This window comes from Natrix helvetica (genome assembly GCF_964273705.1).
Source record: "Natrix helvetica genome assembly, chromosome: 2".
Classification (NCBI taxonomy): domain Eukaryota; kingdom Metazoa; phylum Chordata; class Lepidosauria; order Squamata; family Natricidae; genus Natrix; species Natrix helvetica.
The window spans coordinates 181864127-181882870 of NC_138552.1; the positions used below are offsets into that span (position 1 = coordinate 181864127).

General features: G+C 35.4%; 1 protein-coding gene across 2 annotated transcripts in view; it reads right to left on the minus strand.

Annotated features, from left to right (window-relative positions):
* ASCC3 (activating signal cointegrator 1 complex subunit 3) overlaps positions 1–18744 on the minus strand; it is a 225777-nt gene that overhangs the window by 32727 nt on the left and 174306 nt on the right. For both annotated transcript variants that reach the window (XM_081945730.1, XM_081945729.1), the window contains exons 35-36: positions 12617–12728; positions 11793–11927 (exon numbers count right to left, since the gene is read on the minus strand). In XM_081945730.1, the coding sequence (XP_081801856.1) occupies positions 11793–11927; positions 12617–12728 (247 nt within the window). The remainder of the gene's footprint in view (positions 1–11792; positions 11928–12616; positions 12729–18744) is intronic.

Consider the following 18744-nt stretch of genomic DNA (forward strand, 5'->3'; position numbering starts at 1 on the left):
GCCTGGAACACAATAAAGCCCACCCACCACCTCCTGCTGGCAGGCTGGGGTGAGAGGAGAGGCAGAGAAGCCGGAGGGGAGCCGAGCCGAGCCTTCCAAAAGAAAGAGGCTGGGGGGAAGTGTGTGTACTACAGCATGGCTCTTTGCCTGGCTTCCTGCCTCCTCCTGTGGTCTCCTCAGTGCTCGCTTGTGCTCTCCCTCCCCAAGTGTAGTTTGATTGCAGGCGGAGCCACGTTGCCTTTTCAAACTTGCAATCAGTGAAGCTGGGCTAGATTTTTATATAGTTTTATCCAGCTGTGTGTGTGTGAGAGAGAAATAAATGGGGGCCTGGGGAGGAAGTCACTACACCTGGGGAGGGAGAGCACCAGTGAGGAGACCACAGGAGGAGGCAGGAAGCCAGGCAAAGAGCCATGCTGTAGCACACACACTGGCCCCACAACGTGGCTCTGCCTGCAATCAAACTACTCTTGGGGAGGGAGAGCACAAGCGAGCCAGGGTCCTTCCCTCCAGCCTTTGCCCAAAGCCCTGCACAGCACCAGGAGGATGAAGTTTGAATTCCTCCCCCTCCCTCCAACCCATACGTACCTTTTCCAGCTTTTTTTAACATTTAAGCAGAGTCATCCACGGTGAGGCAGTAACTAGCTCAGCTTTTTCCTTTTACTTTTTTTTTTCATGATGAGAGTGGTGAGGCTGTGCCTCACTTGCCTCACCTGACTGCACGTCACTGATTTATACTCCAGGTCCAAGAAGCAGTTGATAGCTTGAATTTGCCTGGATTTGCTACTGGGCTGAGTGAAGGTGAACAAAATTAAATTAAATCCAGACAAGATGGAGATGATGAGTAAATGTAAGGAATACGTTGAGAGAAAGGGTTCCCAGGCCAGACTTTGTAGCCATGTGAACACTTGATAACTGCTCAGTTTTAACGCTACTAAGTGCCATACAAAGAGTCTGGTTAATTTGTGAGAAGGAAGAATAGACTACAGGTGTGGGCCACTGTGGATGTAAGAGGAACTTGCTTATTTAGAATGGTAGAGGGAAATCAACTGTTTCATTTGGCTTCATTCTTATTTTCAATAAAAAATATCTAGCCAAACTGTATATGAAATATTTCTGTTAATAAACCAAAAGCCTATTCAATCTAACCATTTTCTTAATTTGTTCTCTAAATTATATTTCTTCTTTCACTACCCATCATACAGGGTACTTCCTCAAAAAGGTTCAAAACTTGCTCTTCTCTAATAAGCTCACGATGTAATACTGTTGTTAGCCTCAAGTAACTGTGTTTTCCTTTCCAACAAAAAAACCCAGCACACAGCACGGAATGCTGGTATCCGTCAGTACAATTTTGTTTGTGGTTTGTAGCTTTCAATAGCTTAGCAGCTTAATGATAAAAATCAATTCTTTTTCAAGTGAGAAACTATTTTAGACAGTACTAAAAGGCATTCATAGGATATGGTTCCCTTTTAAATTTCAAAACATGAGCATTACTTAAGCAATTTTTAAAAAATGTATTTATGGATGCCTATTTTCCATAAGAATATCTGCAGACTGAATTTTAAATAATGTGTACAGTGAGAGGATACATATCCATTGATACCCAAACAAAGCAGACCAAGTACTAATAACACCTATGGTAGTTAACAACCCCAATGTTAAGGGTTGCTTGGTTTCCAATTTTACCATATTAATTTCTTGTATGTACATAAAGGCTTTCAAGAGAATCAAAACCCAAGCAAGTTCATTGTCCCATTAATCACAGTTGTATTTTCTTATGCCTTGATATAGAATATAGAATATGTTTTCCAATATATTAGCACAAGTTCTCAAGCTTGTGGTGCAATGTTACTGTACCACATGTAAAACATGCGGACATCTGTATGACAATTTCCCCATCCCAAAATTGCAGGCTAATTCTGCTGATTGTTGACTGCCAGCAGTTCAGTTTGATTCTGACTGGCTCAAAGTTGACTCATCCTTCCATCCTTTCGAGGTGGGTAAAATGAGGACCCAAATTGTTGGGGGAAATATGCTGACTCTGTAAACCACTAAAAGAGGGCTGTAAAGCATTGTGAAGCGGTATATAAGTATGTGTTATTTCTATAATGGGAAATTTTCCAAAGATATGTAATGGTTTGAACAGTGAGTTGTATCAGCTAGGATTGCAAGATATTGTATAGATGTAAGTGATCAATGCATTTGCACAGAGTCTAGGTTTAACTAAGGTGTTTTAATCCCCTTGGATAAGAGTACCCCTCCTATCTAAATAGTGGAGAGTCTTAAGGGATTCTGGCTATGAATTCCTTAAGTGACAATAGCCTTCCAGTATCACTGAGCCAATTCTCATCTTCTAAGACTTCTGGGATAAAAGAGACTGGATCTACAGGGGATATTGAGACTTGAAAGACCATCTCCACAACTAATCCAGCTAACGACTCTTCCTCTGGGCTAGACTCTTGCTGCTATTTGAAGCTACTATATAAAGTCATATGATAAAAACATATTTTGCTAAATCTCAGTAATTTAAAACCAGTCTATTCTTTGGTGACTATAATGGCAGGGACATTGACAGTAGGCTAAATATTGGCTGATGGCTCTATCTTTAAAGAATCCCCACCCCCAACAATAGACATCCTTAAATGTTTATGTAGAAATCTGCTTGAGTTGCTGAGCACTGGACTTTACATGAATGCTATTTCATATTTTGGTGACTGGGGGAAAGGGAACAAAGTGAAAAATGGAAATTTTAACTTGGCTATTTTATAATAAAGGATGCAGTGTGCACATTCAATAAACCTGTGCTCTCTATACTTCGACGCATCTTACAGTCCTATTTACTACTTGTAAAATATATTTAATAGATCTGCCAAGAGGAAGGTAACTGAAGAGAGCTACTTTTCCTGCAATTCGAACTAGCAAGAACTTCTATTAAAAACAAAGAAAAATAGAGATTTCAGTACCAGATGTCTGGGAAGATCCCATTTGGATTTGAGCTACTTAAATTTGCAATCATGTATTTATACATCTAACAGAGCTTCTGTTTCCCCTAGAATCTGAAAATTAACTAGCTTTGTAGCATCTTCCTTGATCTGCCACCCGTGCCCTGAGGATTACAGACTCCACCTGAGCTTGTTTTACAAGCATAAGAGAAAAAAATTAATCTCTCCTGGCAGCAATCCCACTGGGATACGGATGAATAATGATATCCCTCTCCTGCTGCCCTCTCAGTCCACTAGAAAACCACTCTAACTCAGCAACATGGAAAATGCTGAAACCATTCCAGCTGTGGATTAGCAGCCAGTCAAGCATCCATCTGCTCTGTGTGAGAGAAGGTGAACATGCATTCTTACAGCTTACATAGCATTCAACAGTAACATCTTTTAGAACCCCAGTTAACGAAATGATAAAAAAAATTCCAAAAGAATTAAGAAATATTCCCTATTTTCTACAGTAGCACACTATTTTAAATAGCATCAATCTATCTGTATCTCTGTAAGACATAAACTACAAACATTTTCCTTCTGTCTTATGGACTGGATAGCCCACCTGCTGTTTACAGTCTGAACATCAGATCAAATATTAGAAATAGAATGCAATGCAGAGACATTAAGTCCTATAGATCATTTCCCAAATACGTAATTTTTCATTTGACTGTCTTAAATGACATTAATTGGAGAGATAAATTCTTAAAAAGAAAAAAAAAAAACATTGGCAGAGGCAACTCACTTTTTTTTTTACATAACCAACCGCATTTTTCTCTAAGCAATCAGGACTTTAGTCTCATCCATTTTTTTCACTCATATTTCAATATTTGCCCTTCTATTTCTTGTAACAAATCCTGGACTATATCCCCTCCTTCTTATAGTTGTCATATTCTGCTCAACCCAAATTAGAACCACTATTTAAAGATATGTTACCTTTATTTAAAATTATATGTTGCCAAACTCCAATGATTGGAGACAGCTAAAGATAAACATAAATAAAGTACCATATAAAAATAACAGTTATGCTATATTTTTTGTAATTATTTTTTTTTGCAGCTTTTTTAAATAGAAAGGATTAAATATTATCAGTAATCATATAATAATAACTGTCAAAAAGAAGAGAGATATGTAACTGCTTTTTTCTAGACCTGGATCGCTGGGAGTGATAAAAAGATATTGTGTCTGTTTGTGTGTGTGTGTGTGTGTACATTCTTCTGAACTTGGTTTTCCTCTCTACATTTTCTCCCATCATTGCACTGCATAAAAATACAATATGGCATACTAAGTCAGCAATGAGTGGTGGGCACTGTCATCTTGATTTACCTACTGATTGTGCTTTGTTGGAATGGCTGAGAGCAACAGGTGGTTTTAGTTTAAAGTTTGCTTTAGAACTTCAAGGGTGGGGGAATATGAAGGAATTACTTACGTCTGGGGAGACACTGAGAACTTAGGTCACGCAAACCATGGAATGTATGCACAGGAAAAAAAATTCAGAATGCCACTAGGTCCTAGAAAAAATAACAGCAGCTCACAAAACAATTTCACCCACTTACATGCATTATGGAAAATCAAAACAAATGTATCCTGTGCCAGTGTTAATTTGCAATTTCTTGCTAAAGGCTCTGCCATAAATCAAGTTAAGTTTGCAAAAAGAAGTTTTAAGCAGAATTTATAGTTCTAAATGCCCCAGTATTAAGTACATAGGCACAAGCAGCTTTTACCAACCTGGTAATTTCTAATGCATAGGGGCTGAAGTTGTCGGAGGGAGCCAGGTTGGGAAAGAGTGAAAAAAAGGCAGGCATGGTTATTTATGTGACTGCTGGAAAAGAGGAGAGAATAAAGAGAAGTCTGATGGACTTAAAGGAGACTTTAACTTATTGGAGTGAGGCAGGTTCCCTGCGTAAGAAGAATGCAAGTAAACTGTGACATATTATTGAGATAATCTCAAATCTGTTTTATCTTGCCTGTATAATATTGAAAGTACTTTTCAGAAATTTACAACTTGTAACACTGATAGCGTGATGCTACTTTTCCTATTTTAAGCTATGTATTATGAGCATTAACTTACTTTATGTAAGCTACATCTGATGTTTTACCCTGTAAATTCCTTTATGGTAAAGCCTAGGGATAGGTTTTGTCCCTATGCAAGGCAGCAAACAACTGGGATTATATTTCCATGACAATTCTGATATTGACAGAAGTCTCGTATTAGGGTTGTAGAGTGCTTCAGATTTAGAGTGAAAAAGGTCTGTTAAGGTGCATGGGGGCATGAATGCAGATCCTCTCTGCATATCTTAAAGCAATCGTCTCTTTCCCAAGATTATGTAGCTGCCCTATGATACCAGGAAAGGAGGCGGCTGCTTTAAAGAGTTGAGGATGAGCATCCATTTATGTCTCTTTTTGTTCTGAAGGATTTTATAAAAACTCAGTTCTAAAATACTTAAAATATATATCAAAAATATATTTCCTTGTTTCAAAATATATTTCCTTATCAAAATATATTTCCTTATCAAAATATATTTCCTTGTTTCTCGCCTGACTGCAGAGAAAATTAAAGAAGAGCCTGCACATTTATTTTACTGGTTTCCTACTCGGTCAATTCTCAGTAAGATACGGTACAAAAAGTCATTTTTTTATCCCACTGTCAAAACTGCCACTAGTTGTACCATAAAATATTTTTTTTAAGAAAGTTATGAGCAGGCACCAGTTATATAGGTTGTAAAATCAGTTTAAATGTTTGCTAATACTCTTGCAAACCCTTAAAGAAAATTAAGTTTATTGTATTACGACTGTAGTATAACCCCAAATAAAGGGGAACGCTCTTCAACAGAAATGCAATTGTTGATCAAATAAATTCTATTATGTAGAATATTTCATGTTCACTAAGTAAGTGGAGGTGAACAATGCTGTTTGGTTTGTCATCCCTACATGTGTGGTGGAAGTGGAATGTATTCTGAAGTTGGGGTGGGGGGATGTTCCAGAGGGCAAAGAACCTCTCCCTCCTGTGACTTGAAGCCATATTCTATATTCTCAGGTTCATATCTCAATACAGGGAAATAAAATGGTCATTTCCCTTTAAACTGTTGCCTAATTAAACCCTCAACTTGCTTTTTCAAATCAAGATAATTTAAAATGCTGCTTGAATGACCAACTTTTCCAGGAACCATCTTTTTCTGGACTCTAATGAAGGAGATAAAAAGATAGATGAAACCATCTAATGAAAATATACACTTATATTCTCTTGGGACATACACTCAAAATGGCCTTTTCCTATTAATCCTAAACCCTCCAGAACTGATTGGAAAACCAAAATGAGTTCGAAAGAGAAGACTTTCCAAATTTGGACTCTTCTCTGTTGCTCAGGATTGTGCCCAACTACCGTATATCAGTCGTCCACTGAAAACAAGCATCCCATTTCAGTTTTCTAACAGTCTCAACTATTTTCCTATGAACCCGCTCTAAATCCATAATGAATAGCTAAGAGACCTCCCCAAATAAATAGGGAAGATATGCAGGAGATACAGAAATGAAAAGGAACACTGTAAAGTCTCAGTATATCTGTGCCTGAAATAAATACAAACACAATATACTGATAAACTGATGATAAACTCTTGAAAGTAGTTATAAGAATATTCCACAGAATAGAAGACTCTGTCCATACAGAAGGATATATGAGAAGGATTTCAATAATTCCAGATTGTACCTAAAATAATACAGCATGTAGCAAAATTTTGTCTAGCATTATGTTATAAGGAGCAGCTAAATATAAAATGAGTTAAGAGTTATTGGATGTAGAATATTATAGTGAGTGCGTGTTATTTAAATGTTGGCACTTAACTGAGAAAGTAATAGATCAATCACTAATATTATCAAGCATTTTAATAATACTTTAATGCATTATTAAAGCAGTGTTTTTATATAATTGGGGTTTAGTAATACAATCTTTTGCTCACTTGCTATGTTACCATTTAATTCAAACTAATTATCATTTAGAAACTTTTTGGTGATTTAATTGAAAAATATGCATTTAAATTTACATTATTATATTTATAGTGTACTTGGTTTACTTTATTTATTTGTCTCAATCTATTGAGTAATTTTAAAATGCATCTTTACTTCTGTGACCAACCTGTACATAATGATGATCAATATTGTTAATGAAGTTACTCATTTTCATTCATTTGTCCTTGAGAAAAGCCTGTACTCTTGACAACAAATATGATCCTGTACTTTAATCTGCTTTTCTGTTTAGTATGGTTATAATCTATAAGAGTGGCCTTCCATATTTTTCATAGCCAATAAAGCCTTCATCTGAAACAACATTTTTAACTGTCACTGCTCAATTATGTGATAAAATAGTTGATTCTTAAGGTAAGATATTTAAAACAAGGATAACACCCTCAATATTTTATTAGTGCAACTGGATTTGAAAAACTGCTTTGTGGGTTATAAGCCTTTAGAAAATGAATGGCAAATAAAAAGGGGAATGAAGTCTTATCCACATAGCTTCTGTTGAAAAGCAGGAAGGATCCTGTGAGCTCCCTCTTGTGGGAAAAATAAACCAAAGAGCTGGTAAAGAGAGAAAAAACACATGGACAGAACAGAAAGTAAGGATATGTGCAGTGAAGGGTCTCACAGTATGGAACCAAAAGTTACAAGAGGGCCCATAAAATTTGGATGCCTGAAGTGCCCTAAAACACCTTCGTCTCATACAAAGAAATTTAGCAATCCAACTCTTGAAGCTGTAGAAAAACTAATCTTAAGCCAGATCTTCTTCTATACTTCATTCTGCCAATTTTCTTGGCTGGTTTTGGAGCAAGATCAGAAAAGTTATATTTTAATTAAGCATTCAAATAGTCTTTCCCCCCCTTTTGCCTAGTACTAGTTCATACATATTAAAAACCTGTCATCTTCTGAAATGATAGTTTTATTTATATCTAGGAAGACAAGGAAATCAGCTATAACTCTATAGTAACCCCTTTTTAACCAGATATGTTGTACTACATCCCCATTAACAAGCTGGGGAAGTTGGGCCTAGGTGGTTAGCAAGAATTATTCTACAGTGAGAAAAGTGATCCTCATATCTATCTAGAATCTAAGCTCTGACATCTTTATGCATATTGCTGATGAGCTCCTTTGAAGAAGACTCCTGGGTCTGGAAATCGAGCATTTTGACAATTGTCTTTGGATTCACAAATTAATTGGGAAGGGATGATGTTGATAAAATAAAATAAATACAAAATACACATTGAACATACTTTAGGTTTGTAACCTCCAGATTTAGAATGTGTGTCTTGTGGAAGCAGTGCTCAGATTGCTCTGAGGGGTGATTTTTACAATGGAATCAGAAATCAATTTCTGCCATCTAACATTCATTATCGAGTCCTTTTTTATACTCAGAACATATTAGCGATCTTTTTTTTACTTCTGCAAGCAAAATAAAAGAGCCAGGAATAAAGCTGGATTCCCTTTAAAGATATAAATCTTCTCCTTGCCTGAATGACCACTCCAGCATGGAGTACTATCTGCTTTCTGTGAGTTTTGTTTTACTGTTGGTAAATACATTATTTTTTGTAAGATAAGCTTTGAAAGGTTATCAAATTAAAAAGACAATCAATGTATCCCAAAATAAGAAAAGATAAATTAAAAACAAACATCTCTCTACCCTCCAAACCTTATGAGTAAATTGTGAACATGGCTATTATTGCAACCATGTTTTGCAATGTTGACATGCGTTTTTTCACTTCCGCCTACAGTTTTCACTGCCAGCATCATTAAGAGATTCTTCAAATTACTTTTTAAATATCTCTCCCCCCAAGGACTTTCACTTGCATCTAATTAGACTACTTACCCCATGCCATGTAATTCCCTATTGCCAAAACTGTTAAATGCTTCAATAAGTAAGTGAGAAAGGCATCAATGGAACAGGACAGATGCAATGCCACTGGTTAACAATAGAGGTGTGAAGTGACTCCTTTAATTATGAAGCTCATTAATGCATAGTTTGCATATGTGTGTGGGTTGTGGGAATCTATGGGAGGATACTTAGTGGCAATTCTGTTAAAATACCTAATTTCTTCCACAAAGCAAACAATTTCAGAAAAACTCACTGTCTCTTAGTAAAACAACATAAAAGAAACTAAAACTCTTAGGCTGAATGTTAATAAAGAAAATGTGGTAACTTTATTATTTACACTTCAATTTACATTTATAAAAATCTTCACATTCCAATTATATTAGAAATTTAATTTTATTTATTCTGGGATAGCAAATGAAAGAAGCAAACTACATTTTAAGAGAAGATCTGATGTTGGCAAAAAAGCAAACCAAAATACACCTTTCATCAAATAAATCTGTATTAAGTAGAATCCATTGCATGAGGTATGGGGCATATAATTTAGGATGGCAGCCAAAACCATTATTGAAAAATTTAATTACTTATTTGTAAGCAAAAGCTTAACTAAAGTGTCTAACTGGTATTTTCAGAAATGTAATTCTTTAAAATGAAGAATGCAGCTACAATCATAGTTCTTCTATAGTTATTAAGGCAACCTAAATTTGATAGAAATAATTATATTTTTCACTCATTTATTTACAGGAGGAGAGATCTACATTATCTGAAGCTTGATTTCCACCTGTAGGACACTCATGCAAACAGGAAAGCCATATTTATCAGCTACAATATTGCTTCTCCTAACACCCTTTTGGAGATAATCTAAGATAGCACCGGAGAAAAATGTGTGCCTAGCCTGTAGGTAGAGGAGTATGTGAAACCAGCCTTCTTAAGCTGTTCCCAAATGGGAAGATTTGCAAATCCTAACCTTCTTCAGATAGGACTAAAGGTCTGGAATAGAGTAGAGTAGAGTAGAGTAGAGTAGAATATAACAGAACAGATTTATTTGGCCAAGTGTGACTAGGCACACAAGGACTTTTTCTCCAGTGCATAAGCTCTCGATGTACATGCAAAACAACAGAGTAATAATAATTATAATATGATACCAATAAGAGGGGGCAGTAGAGAAGATGAAAAGGATTATATATTACAGCTAAACAACATGGGTAAATATACTTAGACATCAGTGGTGGGTTCAGGATCCCGTTGCAACCGGTACAGTTGTAACGTAGCCCGTGTTCTCCACATGAACACGCACAGCACGCGCACAGAGCATGCGCACAGAGCATGCATGCATCCTACCCTTCAGCGACGCCTCCGCGACGCTCCAGCTGCTCAGCGGAGTGTCACACAGGCACTGTATGCGCCGTGCGCGTGTGCAGAACTGCCAAGGAGTTTAAAGACAAGTAAGGATGATGGGCGGGCGGGTGGGCTCTCCGGAGCACCGTACCGGTACCCGGTGCTTCGGGCAGGCACCGGTACGCCAGTACCGGGACAAATCACCTGCAACCCACCACCGTTAGACATTGAACTTAACACTTCTATAATCCAATTCATTTTTTAAAAAAATTTAACCAATGTGTTTCTATTGTTAAACTTAGCTAATGCCTAAAAATGTTACTTGACTGACTTGACTTAAACACTGCCCACATTCTTAAGATCTCCAATTATCTGTTAAATCTATGTGACACATAAGGGACAAAATAGAGAGCAGGCAAGTAACTGATTCATTCTTGGTTCACAATGACAAGTATAATGGGAAGAAGGAATAATCTTGAGAAATTGAAAGAAGAGCCACTATGAAGACAAAAAGGCAGCTAAAATAAATCTGAGTTTGGGATAGAACTGCAATCCGAGTAACAATCTCCCATAAGACCATCCCTAGTTCTCATGAAAATAAAGAGAGGGAGGGGATGCACATTTAGAGTTGCAGGATTCTGTTACTGGAACATTATAATAAAAATAGCATTAGCAAGAACGACTTTGGTTTCATAGTCTGTTCTGCCTTGAAGAGTTTACATGAAGAGATGTACTTAAGATAAATTCATGTCACAATGAGGAAAAAAGGAGATAAAAGTTAGGAATAGGGTACTGATCCATTATCTTATCAATAGTCTGACTCCAATCACCTGATATCTAGTTCTATATGACCAAGGATATTTCTGGATTTCTGATTTAAAAATAAAACCCATTTGGTTGGAAATTGAGGCAACTTTCAAAAACAATTAGCAACAGGAAAAGGGAGTTTTATGTCCAAAAAGAAAAAAAATAACTAATAATTCCCCTGGGTGTGCCCAAAGTAGCTTTCTGGATGCTGGCCAATATATTTGCCTCTCTCTTTTTTATAATAAAAATTACACTACTGAATAAAAATGTACTCCATTGCTCCTAGCAGCTGCCTGTGGCTGCCAGACAACACATTAAGCTGGCATAGACAAAGTTTAAAATTAAAACCACGAAAGCACTCCAATCTTCCAGCACAATTTTTAATTATATTCAGCAGTATGACATCTTTCCTTTAAAAATAAAAATAAAATTAGTACTTCAAAAAAACAAGAGCTGCTTTCAGCATATATAAAATTTTTGTGGGATGAAGATTTTTGATTCCTACAAAAGTAGTCTGAAAGTTAATAAACGTAAATATTAATATAGTTAATATATGTAATTTTTATATTTTATATAATTATATTTTATATGTATAATATAATGAAAATTCTATCCCTTGATGAAATCTAGTTACAAACTAATGGATGAATTCCCAATGTATTGCCTTCACAACTCCTGCTATGTCACTTCTGATAATTTAAGATCACACAAAGATTATAGCAAATATCTTGTTTTGTCCATTTTACCATGGCAGTAGGAGGGAGTACTTTCTTTGGCTTCATCATAATTAATAAAAAGAAATAACTTACTGTCAGAATAGAGAGCAGTTCTTTCATGTTACACTCGGGTTTTAAATGCTCCTTGAACATTCTGATGGTTGGATGCTTCAAATAGTAGTAAGAAGCAATGCGGCCATACGTCAGAGGTTCAATATTGCGGTCATCCTATTAGACATTAAAAAATATATACATTGTAATAGAAGTAATGCAGAGTGTATATGAGACGAGTTAAACACATTTTAGACAGCATTATATCAGAAATGTGTAAATTGCATTGTGTTGAGATTGGGATTAAAAATATATATTATCATCATCATTTTACTCATTGTGTATCTAGTGTAGGATGAAGGCCTCTTCCACATGTTTCCAACCAATACGTCCTGAGCTTTCTTTTGCCAATTGGGACCGCAATATTGCTGATGTCATAAATCAATCTTGTTTTAAGTCTTTTTTGTGGACGCTTTTTATCAAATGGGATCCATTCTATGACTGCCTTGGTCCATCTGCCATCAGTTCTTCTTGCTATTGACTAGCCCATTTCCATTTCAATGCTTTTACTCTCTTGATGATATGGCATATTTTCATTTGTTCTCTAATGTATGCACAGGTCTTTATCTCTTATCTTGCAATGCCGAGCATGTATCTTTCCACATTGCGCCACTTGCAGCTTTTGAATCGATACAAATATATATGTATATATATAAATGACCCTTACTGATGTAAATGCCAAATTTACAGAAAAATCCCACTGGGTTGGGATTCTTGGGTACCCCAAGAATTCCATAATAATAAGTTCTAATAACCTTTACCAATTCTTCTCTCAAAATGTAGGATGGAGTATAAATTAACCTTACCTCTCCTATTTTAATGCAGTAGGAGTATTCCAGATCAAGAAGTGATTTCTCAACAAGGTTGGAAAGAAACTTGTTCATGTTATCATGGCTCACATCCTCTAAGTTATAGTAACTGCATAAATGAAAATAGGACAGATTTAAAAATAAATATTGCTCATATGCAAATAACAATATAATGTAACACTGCCCAACATGTATTTGTAGTGTAGATTGTCATTCACTTTAGGTGTAAATCAATTGCCACTTTATATATTATATTTCCCTGACTGAATGCTTGAGGGAATATAATTGAGATTAAAGGACAAGTAATTCTATTTTCCCTTAAGATGCTGGATCGAAACTGGGAGACTGAGAGTTCTAGGTATGACAGCCAACTGGGTGACCTTGGATCAGTCATTTTTCTCACTTCAATCCACTTCATAGAGTCGCTGTGAGAAAAATAGGAAGCAGGAATACAGGTAGTCCTCGACCTACAACCACAATTGAAAAGTTCTTCTAGTAAGTAAGACTTTCGTTAAGTGGGTTTTACCCCATTTACGACCTTTCTTGCCAGAGATGTTAAATGAATAACGGCTGTTGTTAAATTAATAACACAGTTGTGAATGTGGCTTCCCTACTGCTTGTCAGAATGTTACAAAATGAGATCACATGACCTCGAGACAATACAGCCATAAATATGAGTCAGTTGCCAAGTGCCACATGACCAATTTTGATCATGTGGCCATGGGGATGCCGCAATTATCATAACTGTGAAAAATGGTCATAAGTGACTTTTTCAGTACCATTATAATTTCAAATGGTCACTAAATGAAGTATAAGTGGGAAACTATCTGTATTATGTATATACTGTAAACTGCCTTGGATTGAACAAAATGAGGTTAAAAATCAGTCCATCAGTGTTCCACCTTAGGCATGAAAATCAGTTGGGGGAATTTTGAGCCAGTCATTCTTAGCCCAAAGCACTTCTCAGGTTGTTGTTGGGAAAATGGGAGGAGGAAAGACTATTAATTATATTTTCTGCCTTTTGTTATTTATAAAAATAATAAAGCCAGGATAAAAAATAAATATACATATACATATACACATACATACATACATACATACATACATACATACATACATACATACATATTTGTGTTACAACCCCTGGTATGCCTAAATATGGGAGGAAGGTCACTACTCCCTCTTTCTGTCCTTCGGCTTATCACAGAAGACCATGCAGGCAGAAAACCATATTTTAATTTTATTTTTAATGTTGCCTTTTTATATTTGTGTTGTATTTGTACTGATAAATAAATAAAGGGAGACTAGTATAGATCTATTTCGAGCTAATTAGCTCTCATCAGCTAGCCATACCCTTACTGGGATTTGAACCCGGGCTGTATATATCTTAGGCAGGAGTCTTAGCCACTAAGCTAAGCCACCAGTAAGGGTTATCAGTAATAAAATAAAATAAAAAATATGGTTTACTGCCTGCATGGTCTTCTGTGATAAGCCGAAGGACAGAAAGAGGGAGTAGTGACCTTCCTCCCATATTTAGGCATACCAGGGGTTGTAACACAAATACATACCTATTTCCCTGGCTCAACTGATAAGGAAGTGAGCCCGTGGCTTAGTGGCTAAGACTCCTGCCTAAGATATATACAGCCACACACACACACACACACACACACACACACACGCTTTCTAGTTATTACTCTATGTGAATTTTCAACAATTGGATAAACACAAAGTGATCAGTACCATTTAATTTTTTTTATAATGTTATTGAGAGTTTTACATAATTAAAAGATAAAGGAGATCAAATGTATAAAAGAAAAAGGGTAAAAGAAGAAGTGCTAGAAACACTTAGAGAGAGAAAGAGAGAGAAAAGTAAAAGTTAAGCAGCAGCTTCGGATCTTATTTACAATTGCAACTAAACTTATACCATTTCTGCCCCTTTAGAAATACATTATAGTGCCCTTCTTCCTATATTTAACCTCTTTTAATCAGCAAACCTAGAAATTATCAGCTAACTTTTATCCAATTCTAGCAAAAGTCCACAAAAGATTTCTAGTCTTTTATATAAACACTTATTGTTTTGTCCCTTATTAAACGGTCACTTTGGCCATCTTTGCAAATTCTGCCAACTTCACAATCCATTCCTCAACAGTGGATACTTCTGTACTTTCCCATCTTTGTGTCTTGCTGTACATTCAAACTGATTTTTCCACAAATGTCTTTATTATTTTAGGTGTATGGGTTTTATTAAAATGCAGGTGTCAAATACTGTGATGATGTATTCCCAATTATTCTAATTCCAAATTTGTACTGTTTGTGCTCCCTGTTACAAAAGCACCATTTAGGTAAAACTTAGCAAAACATTTTGAGAATAAACAGTGTTTAGATATATCGGTTTATGTTTGTTGTCCAATGTAAGTAGTTTCTTTTAGCTCCAAGTGGCTTCCTTTAGATATCGAACAATGTATTTACTACATAATTTGCTATAAGGTATAAATTTGAGGGGACATGTATAACAGTTATTTTATGAAATGTTATAGCATGCATTTTGATATATCAATATGTAGTTTGGAACAAATTGTACATAAGAAAGATCTCTTATAAATGGTTAGCTCCCAGATTTCGCACACTACCTTAATACTTTCATATAAATCTCTCTCTATATTATTGTGCACTGAACTAGTATGGCTGATGCATTTCATATTTCTACTAGTAATCTGCGTTTCCCCATTTCTGTGAATTTATTGTCATTCGCTTTCCCCAGCAGCTTACAACTTTTGTCATTTTATCTTATTGTTATATATTTTATTCCTCCCCATCCCCTAAAAAAAATATTAATAAAATTCTTGATGTAGGATGATAAATAGGAGTGGTATTCAGCAGGCTCTGACCAGTTCTGGAGAAACGGTAGCGGAAATTTTGAGTAGTTCAGAAAACCGGTAAATACCACCTCTGTCTGGACCCACCCCCATCTATTCTCTGCCTCACGAGTCCCAGCTGATCGGGAGGGAATGGGAATTTTGCAGTAACCTTCCCCTGAATGGGAAGGGAATGGAGATTTTATGGTATCCTTCCCCTGCCACGTCCACCAAGCCGTGCCACGCCCACCAAGCCATGCCCACAGAACTGGTAGTAAAATTTTTTGAATCCCATTACTGATGATCAAATAGTCTTGCATTTTGAAAATAACGTCTGCTAAAAAACAGTTGAACAATTCCAGCATTCAGCATACTTAGATAGTTTCCTCCGGGAGAATGAGATAATGGCCAGGGAAAGGGATAGATTTTTGACTTTTGTTCAGAATAACCATAAGAACATTTTTAGTTTTTTTCAATGAAACAATTCATTTACATATAAGGAGACAGATTATGAATTGTGTTTTTAATTACAAGGATGTTGCTTAAAATTTAATGGCGTTCATAACTATTAATAGTAATGTATTGTATAATCATGATAGCATGTGACATGTAGTCATACTTTAGTTATTACTATTCTGGAAATTACTCTAAAAGGAAATTGCTGATATATAAATTTTGTACAATAATTAAAATGACACACTACATTTTAACTGAAATTACAAAACAGAAAGGAAAGTATATTTTATTCTAACTTATCATTTTAGGAAGTTATCATCCAGTGAGAAATTAAACATCGTAAGGATCTTAAATATTTAATTTTGTATTAATTTTGTATTAATTTTAATTTTGTATTAATTTAAATAAAAATTAAATATTCAGCTGTATACAAGGCTTAGAATTGAGTTAATTGATTCATATGAGAAATTTTTTAAAAATAACTATTATGTTCCACAGATGAAATCCTACCTGCAGCAAAATGGAATATTACAGGATTCTTTCCATTCAGACTATTATCAGTGTTTTATTTATATTTCTTCTCAGATTATTTGAATGCAGATGCTACACTAAACTATGGTTCATTAAATCAAAATAAATTTCCTAAATTCACACAATGTGCTTGTTCATAATTCATGGTTTGGAAATCACATTGTAAATCTGGATTGTACAACGTGCTAAGTTAAAATCAAACCAACTAGATAATGGTTTAAAGCAATTCATGAATCAAACTGTTATGCCAATTGGAGTGATTACTTCTGAGCCACCTTTGTTCTTTAAAGAAAATTTTTTTACATGTATTGGACGATAATACAAATATTGTCTACTTTTATTACAATATTTGTAGAAAATACATGCTTTTAAACAAATCTTTGTCTGCAATACAATTCTATTTATGATTTTTCAGAAATAAAATTCAAGGCAACAAATTTTCTACCAAGACTGAAACACTATACACTGAACACAACAGACAGTTCTTTTGTAGTCTATAGATTAAGTAATAATCTTTGGAAATATAATGATTTGATCTTCTATAACGAAAATAACATTTATATATATGCCAATGTAATATTGAGATTAATTTCTGCAAATGCTTCATTTAATTTCAACAGAGTCTGGGAGGTGAGTTAATTGCAATGGAAGATAATTTTATATCAAATTGTGAACATTTTTGTAGACTATTATATATATCATACCATTCTCCTCTGAAAACCGCAAGGCTACAAAACAAATCATGAACCATGTAACAGAATAACGTTCTATTAAAAAGAATAAAATAGACTGATGATTACATAGAATTTCATGAATAAATCTTCTAGTTTCCCAACTTGAAGAGAAAAAACTAAAATGCCAGAAGAAAATCCAACTGAATCAAACTTTTCCTAGGTTTTATTCAAACACCATAGCATAGGCAAGTATATAGAATTTCCCTTCCTCAAATATCCTAATTTAGAAAGATTCTTTAGAATAGATTTGGGAAAGTGTGAGGGTGAAGAGTAAAAACATATCTCTGCAACTTGAGGCTTCCTTACATAATGCTATAATTAATTATTTGACTGCGACTCTAAATAAACCTATAAGTGAGTTATATCATTCACATTCAGTAGGACTTACTTTTGTATAAACATGCACTAGATTTCTGAGTTAACACAGTTTTTTTAAAAAACAAACAAACTTCTATTCTGTCAAACAGGAATCCAGCTAGAAAGATTATCCCTCTTTTTATTTGACACTGCTACTACTATCACTTTTGTGTACTTTAAATGTTCCTATGTTCAAAGCTGCATAAAGCTACACTATACAGCTATATAGCTACACTGCTCCCCCTTTTCTGGGTAACTGTATTATCTAACTATTTAATTGAGGATAAAGAATAAAAACAATGCAGTTTCATGGTCTTTGCATTGAATCATCCAGTCATTATTTCCCCTCTGCTGCAAACAGACAGCCCTCCTTTTTTGTCAGCACCCCATTTCATTTATTTCTCAGTGAAACCCAGTTTTACAATAATTGACTTGTCAGGAGCTTTAATTTATGAGGCTGGGCTCTGTAAGCTTTCTCCTATATTCTGCTCAACCTGCACACAAGCAAGGTTGAATATTTACAATGCTGTTAACAGGTGCTGAGTTGTTTAATGATTCTAATAGCCAGAAGCGTACTGAGAAAGCCAGCGGGATCACAATTACAGGCTGTTTGAACACAACAATTACTCGTCCCCTGAGAGGTGTGAAAGTCAAAGGCAGTTTTATACTAACAGTATCTAGCACATGGACTAGACAGGGTAACTTCTATTAGTAGCCCATTGGGGAACAATGCAACAACAAACTCCAAGGTACCATAAAAAATTACTAAGTGTGTAAGGTTTAAATAATCAAAACACTAAAGCAGCTACCTTTCTTTCCTGACTGGCCCTGAAATAACAGATGACAACAAAAACAAACCACTAAAACAGCAAATATCCAAAATAACCCTTCCACACATACTCACACATACAAAAGAACTATTTTTCCTTGTATAAACAAGGCTGGAATTTCATCAGCTGAGAAACGGAGACATGCAGAGACATAAAATGTAGATGAAGTTACAACGACCATTTTGGGTTTAATGTGGATGATGGTGGCAATAGCTTCCTGTTTAGTGTATGTAAGCCTGAGCCACAATCTCCCTGGGAAATTTTTCATGAGCCTTGAAATGGTGCTGTTAAAATTGTCAGGCCTGTAAGTCATTTGTTACAAAACGCCATGTTTTTAATGCTTGGATTATATGGTAGAAGCA